This window comes from Medicago truncatula, chromosome 3 (assembly GCF_003473485.1).
Source record: "Medicago truncatula cultivar Jemalong A17 chromosome 3, MtrunA17r5.0-ANR, whole genome shotgun sequence".
NCBI classification, from domain to species: domain Eukaryota; kingdom Viridiplantae; phylum Streptophyta; class Magnoliopsida; order Fabales; family Fabaceae; genus Medicago; species Medicago truncatula.
Window position 1 is genome coordinate 10,280,964 of NC_053044.1, and position 22,066 is coordinate 10,303,029.

The 22,066-nt window shown below is 32.0% G+C and overlaps 2 protein-coding genes across 2 annotated transcripts; both read right to left on the bottom strand.

Moving 5' to 3' along the window:
* Nucleotides 1-354: 354 nt before the first annotated feature.
* On the bottom strand, nucleotides 355-9,108 carry LOC11438274 (serum response factor homolog A). Its single transcript, XM_003599202.3, has 5 exons — nucleotides 8,522-9,108; nucleotides 3,750-3,845; nucleotides 3,485-3,700; nucleotides 2,922-2,972; nucleotides 355-613 (listed from the first exon to the last, which is right to left on the bottom strand). The coding sequence occupies exons 1-5, from the start codon at nucleotides 9,106-9,108 to the stop codon at nucleotides 355-357; spliced, it is 1,209 nt and encodes a 402-aa protein (XP_003599250.3).
* A 3,377-nt stretch (nucleotides 9,109-12,485) lies between these two features.
* Nucleotides 12,486-12,884, bottom strand: LOC11445828 (agamous-like MADS-box protein AGL62). The gene has a single exon (XM_003599203.2). It carries the CDS (start codon nucleotides 12,882-12,884, stop codon nucleotides 12,486-12,488), a length of 399 nt encoding a protein of 132 aa, XP_003599251.2.
* Nucleotides 12,885-22,066: the final 9,182 nt, after the last annotated feature.

Here is a 22,066-nt window from a genome sequence, read left to right on the forward strand (position 1 = left end):
ACAAAATATATTCAAGATAAAGAGAATAACAAAGGAGAGGGACATAAAACCAAGCCTTGTAAAAATTGATAAACCTAAAGTTAGGCATACCTAGTCTATTCTTAACATAATATTCTCTAAGAAACTGAGGCAAACCCTGGTAGAAGTCAAACCCTAGGAAGCCAAGATATCAGCACACTGGTTCCCCTCTCCGTAGATGTTTGTAACTATGAAATTCAAGCTATCTATTAAAACTTTGCAATTTTTCCACTTGTTTTCTTAAGATGCAAGGAATAAGAGACACAGATTTGAAGGCAATGACCACCAGAGCTGAATCAGTTTCAATTCATAGATTCCTCCAATTCCTCTCATGTGTCAACTCAATAGCTCTAAGTACTCATGGTAGTTTAACATGGAATGCAGTCCCCCACCAATATTCTCAGCAAATTTCATTTTGAAGATTGCATCACTATCTCTGAAAATGCTCCCACAAGAAGAATTTGTGGGATTAGAAGCTCCATCAATATTACATTTCCTCCAATTATGATAGGGAGGTTTCCATATAATCTCTTTGATGATTGGTGCCTTTGGAGCATGAATGTTGACACTGGATTTTTTAAGGATGATCAGGTCCCTGACAAAAGAATTGAAAGTTTCAGTGTGCACATAACAAAGGGAGTACATAGATGGAATGTTGCAACCCATTTCCATGAGTTTTTCATCGATGAGTACTTTATCATGCATTAATCTCCAAGCTAGAAGAGATTTTTATGGGGGTATATCCTTACACCAAATTGTTGATGCCCAGTGTTTTTTTATAGCAAGGCGTTTCTTGAAATATTGGGTATCTTTGAGGTTTAGCTGACCATTTGAAACATGCTTCCAAACTAGCTGATCTTCTGTGTCTTCAACATGTATGATAACTTGAATCACAAGTAACCTCAGCTGTGGGTATTGCGATAATAAATCATGGGGAATATTCAAATGGTTTATTTAAGATATAGTCACTAACAAGCTGTGGTAGGTGGTGTATGTCATTCACATTGAGATTTAGACCTACCTCCAAAGGGTGCCCACACCAATAGTCTTGCCATAATATGATATATTTCCCATTTCCAATGAGCCATGTTGAATTCTCCACAATCACCATATATTATAGTTTCAGATTGAAGGCTTCATTCAAACAAATCAAAGATTGTATCCCCAGGCCCCCCTTCTTCATAGAAGTTGCGAATCTTCTTCCATGCCAGAATTACCAACTTCCTTTTTGATGTGTCTCCACTCCGAATAAAGTAGATGATGCATTTTCCATGCCCTTCAAGAGAGAAATAAGCCATGAATAAATAGATAATGTATGAGCTAGCATTCTAGTAACCACAGACTTTGGCACTTGTACTCTTCCTGCAATTGAAAGCAATGATGCCTTCCAAGCCGATAGTTACTCTGCTATTGGTTGAACATGGCAAGCTTTTGGTATTCCTTTAAAAATTGGCTCCCCCAAATAGTTAAGTGGTAAAGAGTCAATATAGAATCCTAGTAAGTTGATGATATTTTGGAGTCTTGTTGGTGAGATTCCTCCTGCATAAATAGTTGACTTCATGCTATTTATCACTTAACCAACACTATTAGCATACTTTGTAAATAAATCTCACAAAGCTTCTAGGCTCTCAAAGTTCCCCTTGAAATAATGGGATGGAAATTGGCTGTTTTTAGATCCTGTAATTTGCTTCACCTTTCCATCATCCACCAACTTTGTTATCCCTATGCTAAGAGCTTCTTCTGCCAAACAAAGAAAAAGGGATCCAAGGGGTCTCTCTGCCTGATACCCCTTGAACAAGAAAAATATCCTTGTTGTACTCCATTTAGGGTTATTGATAAAGTAGATGAAGATAAGATTGATGTCATCCAATTGCAGAAAGTACTATTAAAACCAAACCAATCTAGAACTTTTAACAAAAATTTCCAATCTATAACTTTTAACAAAAGTTTCCAATCTAGAACTATTCAAAAGCTTTGGTAATGACAATTTTCAGAACTATGTTCCCTGCATAAGTCTTCTTATGAAGATGGTTTATGGCTTCTGAAGCTAAACAAAATCAGTCTTTTATATCTCTTCCCTGAATAAAGCCTTTTTGATTCTTAGGGACAGGAGATGTTAAGGTATGTGCTAACCTGTCATCATGTATTTTTTATATCACTTTGAATTTGAAGTTGGTCATTGAAATAGGCATGTATTTCTCTACAGTATCTGCATTATTTGATTTTGGAATGAGGATCAATGTATTGGCATTATAGTTTGTAAAGATCCATTCAGAAATAAAGAATTGTAAGATACCATCAACGACTTCTTTGTGTACTATAAGTTTGATAGAAGAATGCTCGAAATCCATCTAGACTAGGGGCACTTTCTTTATTCAAACTAAACACATCATTTTTTATTTTAGAAATATCTTGAAGATCACTGATAATTTTGGTTATTTTGTGGAAAAATGCAGTGATGACAAACTTGATTTTTCATGCCAAAAACACTCCTGTCCTTCTAAAGCTTTGTCTAATCCACACTTAGCCATTTTCTCATGGTTTAGTAAAGAGTCCTAGGGGTTGGTCGTTTGGATTTGGTTTTGGATATGATGAAGGGTTTGTTCATCTTCTCTGAGATATTGATGCACATTCCCAAACACATTCTTGTTCCAAATTTTCAATCTATCTTTTAACAGTTTCCGCTTCTTTGTGAGGATATAAATTGGGCAACATACTACTCTAGTTTGCCAACAAGAAAAAATGAATTCTTAGCGGCAGATCATAATCATTTGTCCAGATTTGAAAGTCATTCATATGAGTTCTAGAGGGAGAATGGGTGCCCTGATGTTCACAGCTCCTAAGTATAGTGCTTAAGTCACCAAAAAAGTTCCATGGAAGGTTAAATTGAGTCAACATATTACCTAGTGTTTCCCACAGACGCCTTCTCTTCAAGTAACAAGTTGATGCATAGACTGCAACCATTGCAAACTCCTTACCATTATCAATCAAAGAAAAAGAAACATGTTGGTCATCAATAAGTATTATCTTAGGGTTAAGGTGAGTTAAACAAAATCTTCTTAAAAACAATTTGAAGTTCAATCTAGCAAACATGTTTCTTGTTAAATCTTCTATTTTCATCTAAGGTTCAGCAATGAGGACAATACCAGGTTTATCATTTAGAATAAGATTCTTGAGTGCCAATCTTTTAGGGTGATTAGCTAAGCCTATCAAGTTCTAGTACATGCACTTCATCTGAAAGGATTGGGGTTTACAACCTTTGATATGGTAGCATAAAGATTTTTTGGTGTATTTTTTTGTGTATTTTTTGGTTTTTGAGACTTGTTCTTTAATTTGTGAGACACCTGCTTGAATGATGGCTTATCGAAACTTTGTGGTTGATCTTTAACTGGTTGATCTTTAATCGGTTCCTTCTCGAAATTCTCTAGCAACCTGGCTTCAGCTTCTTCATTCTCAACATTGTTACCCCCAAGACTTCTTCAAAAATTCTGAATTCCTCCTGACTTTATCTTCCGAGGTCTCCTGTTGAACTTCCTCTTCCTCACCAGCAATATTATTCAAATCTCCAATTTGTGTTGCATCCACAAATTTAGTGTTTTGAGAGGAAGTGTCTTCTACATTGTGTTGTTGCCCTAAATCATTTCCACTATCCTCCACGTCTTGTACCTCGAACGCACTAAACCTGTTAAGGTTCTCCACTAACTCTATTTCTTGCAAAATAGGATATTGACCTTTCCTCTAAGAAGAATTTGCTTCTCTTCAGTGCCTCATCTATCTCCCTTTGCAACAACTTATCTGGAGTTTCTATTGTGTTTTCAACATAGTCCCTGATGCAAACACAATGAATAATATGGTTTTGGCAATAGGTAAAGTAGATAAACCTCACAAAAGAAATTACAATAAATGTCCGTTAAGCATTAACTACACTTCCTGATATGATCTTTTGCCATGACATGACATGCACAGGGAATTGAAACCAACAAATGCAAATATTAAGGAGTGGTCTTTTTACATCATCCTAAATTTCAATGTTTATTAAAAGCTCACACACATTTCTTGACTCTCTTACATTGGCAAGTTAGACATCACCTTATTAGTGTGGATAGTGTTTTGGGATCTCCATGTAGTTTCGAGTGGGACCAATATCTTTTGATATGAAAAGTTGGGTTTTATGGCCTATTTTACAGGACCATAGTAAAAGGCCTTCATAGTTCATATCTATAATGATTTTATCATCTAATTTTAAGGAGGTGTTTTTTGCATCTTTAGTTTTTTTTTTTATCATACGTCCCCTCCACAAATAATATTTTTTCTACGATGAGAAATGATATTTGTACAATTATATTTTGACAACTTTCTCTTTCATATTCACATTATGTTTTGAGAAATGATATTTGAACAATCATTTTGTGACAATTTTATCTCTCATACTCACATTGTGTTTTTATTTTCTCTATCTATTGTTTTGGTTTTTGTGTCAACACTCATATATCTTTGTATATTTAGGTTGTCCCACAAGTTGTCAACAAAAATGATTGTTCAAATAACACTCCTCTTATTGTTTTTACTTTATCTCTCTATTACTTTGGTTTTTGTGTCAATACCACATTTTCTTTTTGTAAATCTATGATTGTATCAAAAGTTGTTATACAAATGAATGTTCAAACAACACAACTCTTCTACAATACTTTGATCATTTCCATATATTAAAGTTTGGTTGGATATCAGTATATCATATAACCATTTACTATTATTTCATTTTTCATATTTAATTATTATAATAAATTTAAATTTTAAATTAGTTTTATCTACAAGGCATCATTATTCAACTAATTTAAATTTTAAATTAGTTTTATCTACAAGGCATCATTATTCAACTAAACTCCAGAGTATTAAAGAATTCTCCGTAATATTTTTTTAAAATATTTTTTTAAAATATTTTTTTAATAATTTGACTACATCTCTTCGGAAAAAAAAAAATTATTTACATTTTTAAAAGAAATTGATTTTGGAATTATGTATAGTACTATATATTTTAAACAAATTCATACATGTTTTTAGAATTTATAATTATAGAAATACAATTTTAGATGTTATTTGTATTTCATTTACTACACAAAAATACACTTCTCATAATGTTTTATTATGCTTCCAAATGTATATTTATGCATGTTCTAGTCTAACAAATTTAATTTCAAAATGAGGCAAGAAGTACCTCTTGGAATCCAATTTTCAAAAGGTGTTAGGACTTCAAGAATATATCATGTAGACAAAATATATGTTATGTCATGTCATTTATAATCAAAATCATAATACAATTGACATTTTCACCAATATTTTAAAAGCTTCCAAAGTGAATTGTAATCATAGAAGAGCTCTTTTAATCATTGAAGTTTTGTAGCACCCTCCAATCCTAAATTGAGTGAAATGCAACACAGCTTGTGCAGGAATATTTAGAAACATAAGAGGTGAAAACATTGGTTGCTTTACTTTCAACATTGGAATTGCTAATGCAGTGTATGCTGAGATTTTTGGAATCATTCTAGCTGTGAAGTTTGCATCTGAGAGAAACTGGAATAATTTGTGGATTGAGACTGACTCTAGATTAGCTACCTTGGCTATCAAGTCATCTCATATAGTTCCCTGGCAGCTAAAATAGGGGTCAATTTGTAAAAAAAAATTAAATTATTGGGGTCATTTTGGAGATTTGGAAACATGTGAGGACCAAAATGCAAAAATTGAAACAATTATAAGAATGAAGAAATTTGAAATTCTAAGCTTTTATGTGTCATTTTAAATTCTTTATAGGTTTAAATTCTCCAAGACTATTAGTATAACACCATTGTACAAAAATATCACAAGGACAATGAACACTAATTGGGCTAATTTAGTACACAAGTAGGAAATTTAAAACCATGATGGGAGTAAGCAAACCGGTACTATTAGCATTTTCACCATGACAACTTATGGATACAGTAAATAAACTGAAGGTGTAATATAACAAATATCACAGGACTAATAGGACCATTCTATAGAAATTAGATACAAACAGAATCATTGTATGGATCACCAAGCATAATTAAGTATTTCATTTCGGAATTAGGAAGCAACCCATCGGCCATTTTTTTGCGCTGTATTTTTCCGGTATTTTATTGTAAAACTGACTTGTATTGACGGAAAAAATGTTTCCAAAAAGCATAATATTTTGTTCAAAAGTTTCTCCCTTTTGGCCTATTAAGCAACAACTACGTCTACTTTCTTTTAAAAACTTTGCAACTACGTCTGACTCCACTCTTCCCTCAAAACCAGAACATCTAACCCAAAACCAATTTGCGGAAATCTCCATACAAACTCAATATAGCTTTCCGATTTCCCTCTTCTTATTACAAGTATGGACATTGTTGTCTTAGTGGCAGGATGCACTACTAATTTTGACATAAGCTTTATGCCAAAAAACAGGTTAAAACAGACGAGAAATGCTACTAACACTTGCTCACACACTCTCCCTTAGACACGTTGCTTGGCTTATGAGTGAGAATTTGACTGTTCATGGCTTCCATACAATGATTTTTTCAATACATGAAATCGTAGTCTTTTAAGGCCTAATTAGATAGATTATTCAGAGAGGTGAGGATTACAAAGTTACGGCGTTGATGTGCAAGCATTTACAGAGACGACCTTTCAGTCGCCAATAACAAAAAGAAAGTATTAAAAGATTTCCCAACTTTAAAAATCATTAAACAAGTAAAACATTGATAAAAGTGAAAATGTGGCACCATACATTGAGAGAGTATTTGTGCAAAAGTCTATGAGCGACTGACCCTAGCATTTCTCTAAGGCAGATGGCGGAGTCTTCCACTACTCTGGGATATTTTTCTATTGTTGAAGGGTCGGCATAACGAGACAACCCATAATTACACACTTCAGGTTTATAACATTCGCTAATAGCTAGTAAACCTCTACTAAATTCTAATGTATGAACAACATGGAAGACCTATAGTCCTTATATTAAATCTCATGTTGCATGTGTCAATCCCTTACATATAAGTAGTAGGCCCTAGTTAGCTACTAAAGCGAGTTAAGTATTCAGTTCCTCGGTTAGGAAAAAACGAAGCAAGTTGTATATGAAAAAGTTAAGTGAAGGAACTTAATAAAAAATAGAAGTCCAGATATCAATTCAAACTTATACAAGAAGGTATTGGTTAGAAAAACTCATTCAAAATGTAAGATGATTTAATATTCCTATTTATATAACTACTTATTGAAAAGTTTACACACGGTAACAAAGGAAATGGAAGCACGATAATGCAATATCAATCATTATCACATTAGAGACTTCAAATGCAAGCAAGATAACATACTCTACTATAAAAGCAGCGTTCTGATCCACTCCGGAGGTGGCAAGAACAACTTGAAGTAGTCAGGATAATCAGACAAAAGTGAAACCCGACCTTGGTCCAAGCGAAAAACACCGATTTCAAACTATCTAACATTGCCTTTACAATAGATCACCAAATTCCCATTTTCCAAACCCAAATCCGATGCAGATGCAGAGAATGAACAGCCTTCCCCGAAAAACAAAACCCTATCCCCCAAATTCACCAACTTGACCCACCTTTTCTCTTTCTCATCAAGCCTATACACATCAATCTTTACATCATCATCGTCACCATTACTTAAATATCTATCCACTAGCAACAACTCACATTCACTCTCCACCAAGAATTTAACGTCGCCACCAATGAACGGCTCAGCCACCAAATGTTAGCTAAAGTCCGGTCCGATCATCACAGTAGGACCAGTTTTGTATATCATACAAGGCCACCCTTTAAAATTGCAAAGAAGTAATCTTTCATTTACGTACAACTCATGGACCAAGCTTAGAGGAAAATGGATGTATTTGGTTCAAATTTTAAATCAAATACATAAATTTTTTTAGATCTATTTTTATTTATAATTAATGTCAGAGAGTAGCATATTATATGAGTGTTCTATATCACCAACTATTAATATAATAGGTGGATTTTATTGTTGGCATGAAATCAGACAGTAAATTCAATGGATAGAGTTCCAACAGTAAACCATTCACTGTGTTTGATTTTAAATTTCTGACTACTAATTATTTTGCTGCCTATGCTGATAATTCTAGACACACACCCTTGTGCCATCATATCAGCTATGCATAACTAGACAGAAGAAAAATCAAACATATTGGTATTTATCATTGATTAAAGATGATAAAAATTATCATGACCCATGAAAAGTATCAAAAGAACAAACAAAAAATAGTAGACAAAAACAAGCATAGCAGATGGACCAACAAAGTAAATTAGGCACAAACTTAAAGAATTAATTCTTATTTATTCCATAGTCTCTGGCAATATATTCTACAGAACATTATTATTACACCATATTATTGAAGCCATGGTGAGGCATCATTGATCCATCAAACAAATGAGGCTGCAATTGCAACATAGGATTTTGAAAAAAATGTGATGGAAACATTTCAGATTGTTGAGTATTTGGCTGATGATGGAGATAAATGTTCGAGGAAGAAGCATTGCCAACAAAAAATGGAAGAGTTCGAGTTGTAGCATGTTGAATTAGAAGTTTCTTAAGCTCCTCCAATGCCTTTTTGAATAATTCAAGTTGATCCTTATTCATTCCATCAACCGGACAAGCCCACCAAAAATTTGCCTCCGTTTCCTTGAGCAAATGGCTCAGCTCATCGTCAATCTTCTTCTCAGCATCCAGTGTGTTGTTGATTTGAGTCATCCGAGCATTGAGTTCACGAACGTTGGCATTGCGGTGAGCCTCAATGAGTTGCATCGTGCCGTTGTTTTGTGGTGGTACAAGAGAAAGATAGCGGTCTATGACCGTATCAAGATTGGGGTGACCAAAGGAAAATACCTTTCCACTAGGTGAGAATACAACGAGAGCAGCATCTGCACCGCAAAGGGTGCAAAGCTCGCTAGCTTTCTTGAAGAGTCCGCTACGACGCTTTGAGAAAGTCACTTGCAGGTTGCTCTCGTTGCTCATCTTTTTCATCTCGATCTTTTGGCGACCTCGGCCTTTCTTTCCACTCGACATGGCTGACACACAAAGAGAGAACAAAGAAAAGAAAAGGGTGGGTGAGTGTGTTTGTTATCTTAGAGTAAGAAATGAGACATTGAAGTTGGGTGTGAAGGGGTCATTTTATATAGTCAATTTTGTATGTATGTGTTTTAAGTATTGTATTATGATTTTTCTTTGAATACCAACCGTGGCTATCTTTTTCAAATGTTGCATCTATTCATATTGATAATTTACAAGATTAGGAGATTCTTATCAAATCTCTTTTGCATGCCTTTTATGGCAAGAAATTCAATGAAAAAAATGGCGCCATTTTACAAATTTGTATATCTTACCTTATTCAGCAAACTATTGGATATGATTTGTACCTGGATATTTCTAGAAATTTGCAATATGTTCTTGAATTCTTTGCACATTGGTTAGTCTTTATCAACTTCGATTAACTTTGTATTCATGTGTTGAATTATTTGCTCATATGCTCATTGATTATCCCTTTACCAAGTCTTGCATAGGTCAAAAAATTAATGTCCAAAACCTGCATCAAATTATTGTACCCTAATTTTATCTGATGAAATGTATTTTATACTCCTGTTTGGTAACTGCCTTGCATTTTGTTTTATAAGAACTGCTTTGCATTCTTATTTTTTTCAACCAACTAATTGAAATCAAATTAGTACACTACATTCGTTAATAATATTCTCTCTTTCCCTAAATATAAGCATCACTTTGAATAAAAATTTGTCCCTAACTTAAATATAAATACTTTTTCAAATTTTTAAATGCATTATTTATTGCTTCTTTTCCAAATAAACTAATAAGGGTAGTTTACTACATACCATTGTTTTAAAACCAAGACCGATCCGGCCGATCGAACCGGGAATCGAAGGATGCAGCGGTTCAGGCATGCTGCTGGACCGGATATGAAATTAGTCCGCTGAAACCCATGTGACCCGGCCGAATCAGTGGGTGGACCGCTGAACCAGATTAACTCACCCGACCCGTTTCCTTTTTTTTTTGAAAAAAAAAATGAAAATGCAAGGCATATATAAAGACTATGGCAATTTGACTCCACGGGCATAAATAGTTTATTGATTATTGAATTGTTATAACTTATATGTGTTTTTGTTTTTTGTTTACTATGTTTAGAACTTACTTATGTTTGTAAGTCTATTATTTTTTGTTGACTATGTTCAGAACTTACTTGAGTTTATAAGTCTGTTATATTTTGATTTCCAACAACGTTTAGAACATACTTTGTTTTAAGTTTTAAAGATGGAATCTGAATTAGAACTTATTTGTGAGGTTTTTTTATGTAGTACTATTGTTTAATGTATGAGTTCATTTGAATTTGGATTGGAATTAGCTTGAAATTGAATTGTGCATATATAAAGACTATTGTTTAATGTATGAGTTCATTTGAATTAGGTTTCATTCATAATGTAATTTTTGATCATAAATATTTTTATATAGACCGGATCAATAGTCATGTGATCCGACCAATGACCATACCTTGACCGGGTCGGACACCGGTCCATATTTTAAAACATTGCTACATACATATACAAATGGTAGTTTAGATATTCACACATAAAATGAAACATCAACTACATCATCAACTTTTTAGGATGAAAAAAAGCAAAACAAATGATTATTTATACATGCGGAATGAGGAAGTAAGTATTTTACAAATTCCTTTATGCACATTGATAGATTTATAGCGTCAATTAAAATTTAATGTGATAATTTTTTGTAATCCAGTATAACTAGGGTCTTGACCTTAATAGATGTCCAAAATTATCACTTGAAATTGGATCAGTTGCTAGCCACATGAATGCAGTCCATGCAATTTTTTTGAGTGAGGAGAGACAAATGAAAAAATGAAGAGATGAGGATGAGAGAGAGAAATGACGAGAGAGATAGAAACCAAAATGGTAGGAGAGAGAGAAATGACGAGAGAGATAGAAACCAAAATGGTAGGAGAGAGAGAAACCAAAATTATTACTAATTTCATAAGAAGAAAAAAACCAGCAATATATAACTAGACAAAAGAAAAACCAGACATGTTATGGTATTCAATATTTAGATTCTTGTGATTTTTTATTGAACTCTAAATTGCAATTTTAACAAAATCACAATGGCGTACTAGGATTCTTTCAAACATGATGTCAATTCAAACATACATATAGTTATTTTTGTTTAATAAAAAAGGAGATGAAATCTCATTAAGCACACGAAGTATCAAATTAGCATAAAAATTACTGGTTTACTAGACAAAACAAGTATAGAAGAGGATTCAACAAAGAAAAGTGATTTATTATATAGATCAACGGTGCATATACTTTAGGCAACAAACTTATTGTTGGAATATTTAGTTATAATTTATTTAATTATAATATTCCAATAATTATTATATGGGTATATATATCTATTTTAATTATATTAGCTATTTATCTTTAAGGGTCTTAATTGATTACTGATCATATAATGAAAAAAAAAAAAAGGCTTATTAGATTTCTATTAAAATAATAATTAATTATTTAAGTGATATGGACTTGGATCGGGTGGATGTCTGGATGGTCCATTAAAGGAATAATAGGAAACCCTAATGGTCATCCAATATAAAGAGGATATGGTCCCCAATATACCGTACATAGTAAAACCGCTCTTCTCCCCATCTGAAGTGCATTACACTACAAGAAATCTGGTAATTTGCCAGGGGCAGAAGCCCTGGCAAAATGCAGAAAGCCTTGGCAAATGGACGTTTGAGAAAGAACCAAACCAGCCGCCGCTGACTTTACCTTGAGCTTTAAATTTCAGTAAATCAAACATGTTTTATCTGATCATAAACTTGTTCAATAATTGCTTCCGCTGTTGATTGATAAATTAAATTATATATATTGAACTGCTTATGAAATTTGCTAACAATAACTACCCTTTCCTCTGCCATCTAATATAGTTCAAATTGATAACGGAGATATGATTAGATTCGTAAACAAAAGTTTGAGTTTCAAGAGAGGGCATATATGATAAATTGAATTGGTTATGGATTTTCATACAACACAAGTAAAGTGGCGAAGCTGAACTTAATGACTCCAAAACTTCAATAGAATTCGGGATTTCCATATTGTTGAAGCCAATTAAATGAGATTGCAACATAGGGTTATAAAAAATTTGTGGCGAAAGCATCTTAGTTTGTTGAGGATTGGCTGATAATGGAGAGGAATGTTAGAGGATAAATCATTACCAACAGAAAATGGAAAAGTTTGAGCAAAAGTACCCTGAATTGCATTCCTATGAACATGATGAGCAACAAGTTTCTTAAGCTCCATCACAATCTTCTTGAATAATTCAAGTCGAGCCCTATTCATCCCATTAATCGGACAAGCCCACCAAAATTAAGCATTGAACGCCTTGCACAAAAGACTCAACTCATCACCAAGCTTTTTCTTCTCGTTCAGTGTGTTGTTGATTTGAATCAACTCAGCATTGAGCGCACACACTTTGGCGCTACGATGAGGCTCAATGAACTCTATGGTGCTATTGTTTTGCGGTGGGACCCGAAAGAGATAGCGATCTATGATTGTATCAACATTTGGATGACCGAAAGAAAATACCTTTTGACTAGGTGAGAATACAACTAGAGCAACATCTACACCACAAAGGGTGCAAAACTCACTGACTTTCTTGAAGAGCCCGCTACGACACTTTGAGAAAGTCACTTGGAGGTTTCTCTCGTTATTCATTTTTTTCATCTCAATCTTTTGGCGACCACGAACTTTCCTTCCGCTTGACATGGTTGAAGTACAAAACGATAAAAGAAAAATCTGAAAAGGTTAAGTGGGTGTGTTTGTTACTTTAGACTGAGAAATGATATATTAAAATCGGATGTGAAGGAGTCATTTTATAGCCCCTTTTGTTGTGTATATTTCAACTCCCGCGTTATGATTTGACTTTAAAAAATCAATATGTATTTATCTTTTTCAAACGCTACGGTTTTTCATTAAAATATTTACCGGATTGAGAGATTCTCATCAAATCTCTTTTTGCATGGCTAATATGATATCATATTCAATGCAAAAAAAAATGGCGCTCTTTTATCAATTTAATTTGTATAAAACTTAGGTTGTATGTGCTTAAATATTTTCAGGAATTCGCAATAATTGCATTCATATTCTTGTCTTTATTAAAGAATACAAGTGAATATGGTACATTCTTCAAAATCTATCATATTTTCGCATACTTATTTTCTAAAGACAAGTTTCTCTTTGGCTTTTCATATCTCCTTTCGGTCTCAATGAATGTATTTCAATAGAACCCACACTTATTCTCATGGTTGATTGCTATTGAAACCCTTTAAGAACGAAACCTTAATGTCATCAAGGTTTACTAGACTATTCTCATGTTTCACAATCCTTATCTAATTTCATTTGTTCCAATATCAAATTTCATCTTTCGATCATTCGCTTGATATTTGTGAGGATGAAATAAAACTATTAAACTTCACATTTCGGTTCTTCGATTAATACTTGTTATTTCATTAGAAAAACGGTGAAATAACTTTGAAATAGATTTACTTAGGTTGTATGTGCCTAAATATTTTCTGGATTTGCATTATACTACATTCATATTCTTGACTTTATTAAAGAAATACAAGTGAATATGGTAGATTCTTCGAAATCTATCATATTTTTGTGTACTTATTGTTAAAAAAGATATTTGTTTGTGGTCATGCTAACTTATGTCCTTAGGGCACATGTTAATTAAGCAGTGTAAAAATAGAATACTTTTTTTTAAAATTATGTGCATTCAATTAATCAAAAGTAAAAAAAAAATTAAATTCAAATGCATTAATTACAATAAAATATTTCTACTTTTGACTCATTAATTTGTGCCTTATCGACACAAGTTAGCATTTCCCAAAAAGAAATACAAATCATTTAATTTTAAATTCAAAGCACCAGTGGTAACATAGGATTCACTTTTTATTTTCTTCTTTTTTGCCTCAATGGACTTTTGATTCTCGTATTTGAAAAAGAAAAAGAAATTTTGGTCCCTCATTTTGATTCTCATATTAAAAAAAAAAAAAAAAAATACTTGGTCCCTCATTTTATAAACTAAAATTTTGATTATCTACTTTAACTTTGTTTAGAATTTCCACCCTATCATATGTTAGAGTTATTTTTGTTGATCTGACATAGATTAGACTACAACACTTCAATATTATTAGCAAATAAGTCACATCAACGAAGATGACCCCAATATAAAATATGAGTGGAAATTTTAGAGAATGTGAATTGAAGGTATACACTATGCTTTGTAGTCTCACAATAGTTTTGATTCTCTATGATCTCATAGTAGTGTGTGAGTGTGGCAATATTTCTTAATCTTCATACTCCTTATCGACAGTTATCGTTCTTCACATAATAACCTCTCAGATTTTAAGAAGCCAAGTTTGGCACCACTTACTTTAATTAACAAGTCATTTTGTATGAAAATCATATGCCTAGAAGCTTTTGTAGACGTTCAATTTATAAATCATATGCCTTAGCTTAGCACAAAGAAAAGTGATTTATTATAGATCAGCAGTGCAGGTAATGTAGGAAACAAACTTAGAGATTAATTCTTATTTATTCCTTAACACATGACAAAATATATTCTACAGAACATATAAAACCATAGCCATAACATTATTAAAAAAGGAAATAAACTAGCTAGCTAATTCTTCTTGTTATCCTTTTGAGCAGCATGCAAATCAGCAAAATAGCCCTTAGGATTTTTCTCAAATTCCTCCCTTGAAATGTTGGATCCATCTCCTCCAGGTGCTTTCATTGGATCAACCTTAGTGGTACTGCCAACGTTGTCCTTTGGATTGTTTGCAGCAGCACCAACATTGCCATTTCCTTTGCCGTCCATAGTTCAAAATGATCAAAGAAATATAATTAGATTTAGATTAGATCAATAATAAACAAGGTTTGTGTTTCAAGGGGGGTATGAATAAGAAATTGAGCAGCTAGTTGTGTCTTTATATAGAACATTGTTGATCTCATCTCCTACCTCTTAATGACTTTAGCTTCAATTTTCAATGTCTCAGCAAAAGTGCAGTCAATTGTTCTCATTTCTAATGTTAATTTACCAATGAAGTGTGTGGCCGGTGTGTGTTAATTAGTGCATTATGGATATGAATGAATCACGTGTGAAAATATTGAGAAAATAGATTATTATTTTTTTTAATTATAATTTTTAGATGGTTAAAATTGTATTGATGCTTCCATTTGGATCCCTATTCTTTAAATTTTAGCCTAATTAAGAGACTAACCCCACAAGTTGGAAGCGGAACCTTTGCTTAGTTTTTACATTAGGGTTTAGGCTTCCTTCGAAATGGACAATTCAGATAATCAATCAAAATTCTTTTTTAAGGAGATTTATGTTTTCAATCTTCTATTGCAATGTTATAAGTAATTTAGGAAAACTAGACCATCGAAGGTAATATTTGACGGTAATAGGTAACAAAATATTTAGGTTAAATATAATGAACATAATCTCTTATTTAGGTTAAGTATAGCGAGGCGGGTTAACATTTATAAGCAAAAGATATAGCGAGACGAGTTAACGGTTATTCCTTTTCAACAAAAAAAAATAGCATCTAATTAGGAACATAATTTTATTTTACTTTAGATAAACATTAAATGCAAAAGTGTGGAGGGAAAAATTAGGTTAAAATTAGATATAGCGAGACAGGTTAACGATTATTCCTTTTCAAAAAATTACATCTAATTAGGAACATAATTTTATTTTACTTTAGATAAACATTAATGCAAAAGTGTGGAGAGAAAAATTAGGTTAAATATAGCGAGACGGGTTAACATTTATAAGAGAAATATTTAGTCATTATAATTTTTATTTTTTTTTACATGCATAAACTCAAGGTCATTAAACTAACTTATTAGTACAGGTGAAATTAGTTACACTGGTGCTATCAATGTATAAGCTAACAATTGTTCTTTTGAATTGTACGTATCAACTATTACTTTTGATTATAGTTTTACATTTTTTTAATTTTTCTTCAACAATTGTTTATTTCTACAATTCTATTTACTGCATATGCTTTTTTAATGCCTTTCATACATTCTGTTTCTATTTTAGAGGATATGATTATTAAAAATAAACTTCTCCCGTTAGAAAGATTGTATTAGAAAATAGTGATGATAAAGGAACATAGAGATAAACGGTACAAAAAATTAAATGATGTATTCGTAGAAAATAAACAGTTAAATAATTTCACTTTTTCATTTTCTAGAATTGTGTTATGGTTTATTGGTTTGAACTTTGGATTTCTTCATGCAGACAAATGATATATGGAGTATTGTCTTTCTATTCGATGCGACAGTGCTCGAATCCATTTCACACTTATAATTTGCTATTTTTTTTTTAATAAAAAGGGGTTTCTATTTGCTATTGATGCTGAGTTTTTTTTCTATAGTAGTGAAGGATTCATGGTAAAGTGATGCTTAAGTCAACATTTACACCAGTTTGCAACCACAAATGCCTTGCAGATTGGAGGTTTCTTGATAATCATAAAGGAAATTTATGTTGTGATAATGATTGGGTGAGAAAAATGTAAAACTAATAGTACTCCTTATATCCTTCTATGAAATGATTTTTTTTTTTTAAGGAAATATACTTTCATAAAATTTTGTTTCCTAATTAATTTTTGATATTTTGTACCATCATGAATTGTTAATCCAAATTGCACACTTTTATGATTTATGACAGTTTCTCAAAGTAACCTCTAATAACTCTAAGTAACTGATTTATGACAGGTTCTCTATCTATATTTGCCAATTGCTATTGAGAATTGAGGATTGAACAATTCTAATGTTTTTCTTTGCAAGACAAAGAATCAACAAACTGGGAGCAGGGACGTCCAAATTACAATTGCAAGAGACATTTCATCCAAAGATAGAGAGGAAACATGACAGGTTTCACCGAAGATCTATATTTCTTATCTCTTCTATGATCCAATGATTTCAGAACAAAGAGAGATACATTTCATCCATTTGACACTTCTTATTTTTTAATTTCAATTTTAGTATGAATGGATAATTTAGTTTGTGATTTTATTGGTCAATTCTTACAAACTACAATATTGTAGAGGACTAAAATTATCATTAAAATTTTCTAGAAAATAAACTTAAAAGTTTCTAATTTTATAGATACTAAAAACATATTTAACCCATTCCAATATTTATTTTTCTAAAAGTTCACAGTGTAGTAGTATATAGCTTTGTTCTCAATTTGGAAATCCAAAAACACAAATAAGTTGAAGGTATTATTAGAAAGAATTCCACGACTTTGATAACCACAAGTTTCGATTCCCTCTTTTCACGCTTGATTTTGATATTTGTCGTTGATTTATATTTTGATAAATAGTGATGTTTAATTTGAAAAAAATGCAGTTATTCTAAAATAATGTTGTGTAATTGTTACCTATTAGATTAAAATGATTTCCTTTAATCAGGTTGTTGTGTAATTTTAAGGGTGATTCTACTATCTATCTATGTGGTTCTACTTATAGTTTTTTTTTTTTTTTGGTGATTATACTCTTAATAGAAAGTATCCCAATCAAATACCCAATTTACTATTCAAAAATGATGGCACAAAACTCAAATCTCTTATATCAAATAGTATGATTTACATTCAAGAGTGGTTGCGTTGATGAAGTGGACTCCACCATTTCAAGAGTATGATTTACATTCTTTTTTAAAAAAAAATAATAATAATATGAATTACATTCATTTATACTTTCACTTAATAGTCTTAGCATAACCAATATTTCTTTATGATTAAATAAATCTTAATTTTGTTGGAAACCATATTTGTTTTTACACACATTCAACAACACCAATAACGTTAATTATAAATATTTCTCTATAAAATGGTAATTGTGTAATGTACTTCTACTTTATAGTTTGACACATGGTACTTGAATATAGAAAAACTATGGTTATAGATTACAAAAAATTAATTTCATTTCATGACCCTTTATGCTTGATTTTAAGTCGTTAAGGATTTTTACTTTATAAGTTGGTTTCCTTCATATGAATTAGGAAATGTTACCAATTTTTGTGTTTCTCAAAAAAGTTTGTGAAGGAAATGTTTAGTCAAGGAAAATGGAAGGAAGTAAAGAAAAGAAGAGAGTAAGGTAAGGAAAATGGTAAGAAAATAGAGGACCATTGAGACCATCCTCCAACTGTTGTATAAATGTAGACCTCCATTGCAATCACACAAAGATGATGGAAGGGAGTAAGTTGTGCCAACGACTGAGATAAGGGTTTCCTTATTGTTTTCAATCAACTTACCAACGTTGAATGTTGCCACAATATTTACTTTCTTTCGAAAACATGAAGGTTATATTCCTCTACTTTTTTCTAACCAGTTTTCTGCTTTCTCTTAATTTTGCAAAATAGTGAGTGTGAGTGTGAGATGTTCATTGAAATAATCATCGAGGTCCTATAATTATTGTCATGTTCCTTTTTGTCTGATTGTTTTCTTCTTTATTGGATGTATTAAAGGTATTTGATTTCGTTAACTAAAGAGTTGTAGTTTTCTTTACTCAGAGTAAACTTGAGAAATGAGGCATTAGATAGTTGAAATTTTCAAGAAAAGGTCTGAATAACAGGAAGACAAACACATGGTGAGAGATAAAGACCTAAAGACAATGGCATGAAAATATGATTAAGATTACTACAACATATTGAAAGTTCTGATTCATCACAATATGGGCTTTCTATTGCTATTTTTTTTGGAAACACACAATTATTTTTAGTGTTGATTAATCAAAATTCAATAGGGCATTATTACAATGCATTGAAAGTGGCCATGTATCATTTTACTTTTTAATCAAGTACAATTTTTTAATATCAAGAACATTGTCTCCAATTTTGTCCATGATATATATCAATAAAAAGTAAACCAACATTAAACAAAAACGTATTGTTTATGAGTTATATACGTTAGCGCAGTAGAAAGAGCGGACAGACGGGCACGGGAGTGCCCGTCTGGACGCTAGTTAATATAAATTCATTTTTATTTTTTATTATTTTTTTTAAAAAAATAAGCACAAATGCCACGTGTACCCCTAAAAAAATAAAAAAAAAATAAAAATTATACAGTAGCGCGCCACAAATGCATATATGTATAGTCAGCATGCCACACAGTGTGTCACGTCAGGAAATATGCACATTTATATGAGGGAGGGAGGTTTTCCGGGAAAAAAAATATTTTATGAGGACGGAATCCAAACCGAAAATTTTATAAGGGTGAAAACCGGAAACGACCTATATTACAGGGGTGAAAAACACTATTAACCCAAATTAAAAATATTAATCATAAGCATTAATTTATCACTCTAAAAAAACACTCTTTCAAAAAGATGTGAAAAATTCTCAATTTTCCCCTATATTTCTCTCCTTCCCAAAGTCTTTGCTTCCCCTCCCCTCCAAACAATGCCCAAGTGTCCAAATAACCTGACATTTGTTGATTTTTTTTTGTAGGATATATCTGTGTGCGAGGGTTTGAAAGGGAAACACGAGCACAACGTCCTCTCACGGCTGGACAACACTTCCCAGCTAACAAATTGGCCAAAACCATAAAGTAGATGAAAAGGGAAAGTGAAGTCCGGTGAAGAAGAGATCACAAGAACCAAACCAAATCCTGAACAGCCTAAACTGATTCCTAACGGTCTGAATTAGTTCGTTACATATATATATATATATATATAGTAGCATGATTCCAAACCAAATCCTTCCGGAGAAAGGAACAGCCTGAAGGCTACAATAGTTGTATTATTTTGTTCTCTAGATGTATGTATATATTATCTATACTATATATATAAAGAAAATAACTCATTTTTTGGAAGATTTTGGCCAGATTTTTTAGTTATTTCAATTATACACTTACACAAATTTTGGTTGACGACAAAATATATACCCTTATTTTTGTTTTTGAAAAATCCTTCAATTTTGTTTTCTTTGTTTAACAATTTTTCTTTCAATTTATTATGGAAAATCATAAGTGAACAATTGTGTGTCAGGTACGTCCTCTAAAAAGTATGTCATGTGTAATAATTGTAAGAAACCAAATTGTTGTTGTTGAAATTCGATTCCATTTTGAGTTTGAAAAATTTGATTAACAATAAATTATAACTCATATGTGCTACTTGTTGAATATAATGTTTTGGTGTGAGTGTGGTTTCATCCGTGTATTAAGCTGGACGTAGTGGGCAGTGGCGTTATGCTTTTCCAGTTTTGTCACGCTTCTTATTGTATTTAGCTGGATCTGGGCATGCATGTGTTCCTGGTTTTATTTTTTGTTATGAGGATCAAGTTAGAAAATGAAGAGGGAAGAAGATGAAGTTTGTTGGTAATTTTTAATTTTAAGAAATTCAAGATAAATAAAGAAAGATAATATAAATTATCATATGTTGTGAGTCAATTGTAAATTTTTGTCTGGTTTTCAAATCCAACCTCTCATCACCAATCCTAAGTGACACGTGGCGAGTGTTAACAGTTTTAGCAAAAACATTAACGGAGAGGACTAACTTGATTGACTGAAGTAGAGTTAAGGGATCAAATTAAGACGTTTTAAAGTTATGGGACCATTTTAAAATAAAGAATTAAGTTAAGGGACCGGGTGGTCAATTAAGCCTGAAATGTAATTAAAAACCACTAAAAACCACTAACTTTGAGATTAATTCTTATTTATTCCTTAGCACATGACAAAATATATATATTCTATAGAACATATAAAACCATAGCCATAACAATATTAAAAAAAAGGAAATAAACTAGCTAGCTAATTCTTCTTCCTATCCTTTTGAGCAGCATGCAAATCAGCAAAATAGCCCTTAGGATTTTTCTCAAATTCCTCCCTTGAAATGTTGGATCCATCTCCTCCAGGTGCTTTCATTGGATCAACCTTAGTGGTACTGCCAACGTTGTCCTTTGGATTGTTTGCAGCAGAACCAACATTGCCATTTCCTTTGCCGTCCATAGTTCAAAATGATCAAAGAAATATAATTAGATTTAGATTAGATCAATAATAAACAAGGTTTGTGTTTCAAGGGGGGTATGAATAAGAAATTGAGCAGCTAGTTGTGTCTTTATATAGAACATTGTTGATCTCATCTCCTACCTCTTAATGACTTTAGCTTCAATTTTCAATGTCTCAGCAAAAGTGCAGTCAATTGTTCTCATTTCTAATGTTAATTTACCAATGAAGTGTGTGGCCGGTGTGTGTTAACTAATGCATTATGGATATGAATGAATCACGTGCGAAAATATTGAGAAAATAGATTATTATTTTTTTTAATTATAATTTTTAGATGGTTAAAATTGTATTGATGCTTCCATTTGGATTCCTATTTTTTAAATTTTAGCCTAATTAAGATGGTAACCAATTCTTCCTTTGTAGGTGTCCCGAAGCTATCACCTTGACTTAGACACATTTGCTTAGTTTTAACATTAGGGTTTAGGCTTCCTTCGAAATGGACAATTTAGATGATCAATCAAAATTCTTTTTTTAAGGAGATTTATGTTTTCAACTCTTCTATTGCCTTGTTGGCAATGTTATAAGTAATTTAGGAAAACTAGACCATTCAAGGTGATATTTAACGGTAATAGGTAACAAAATATTTAGGTTCAGTATAATTAACCTAATCTCTTACTTAGATTAAGTATAGCAAAACAGGTTAACATTTATAAGTAAGAGATATAGCGAGACGTGTAACGCCCTAGTTGTTATATTTAATTATGTTGATTTATGTGGAGTGTGTATGTGTGTGTATATATATATATATATATATATATATGTGTGTGTGTGTGTGTGTGTGTGTGATTTTTGGGTGATTTATGTGGTGTATCATTTTATTATATGGTTTATTTAATAATAATTAGAATAAGTATGAAATAATAATTAT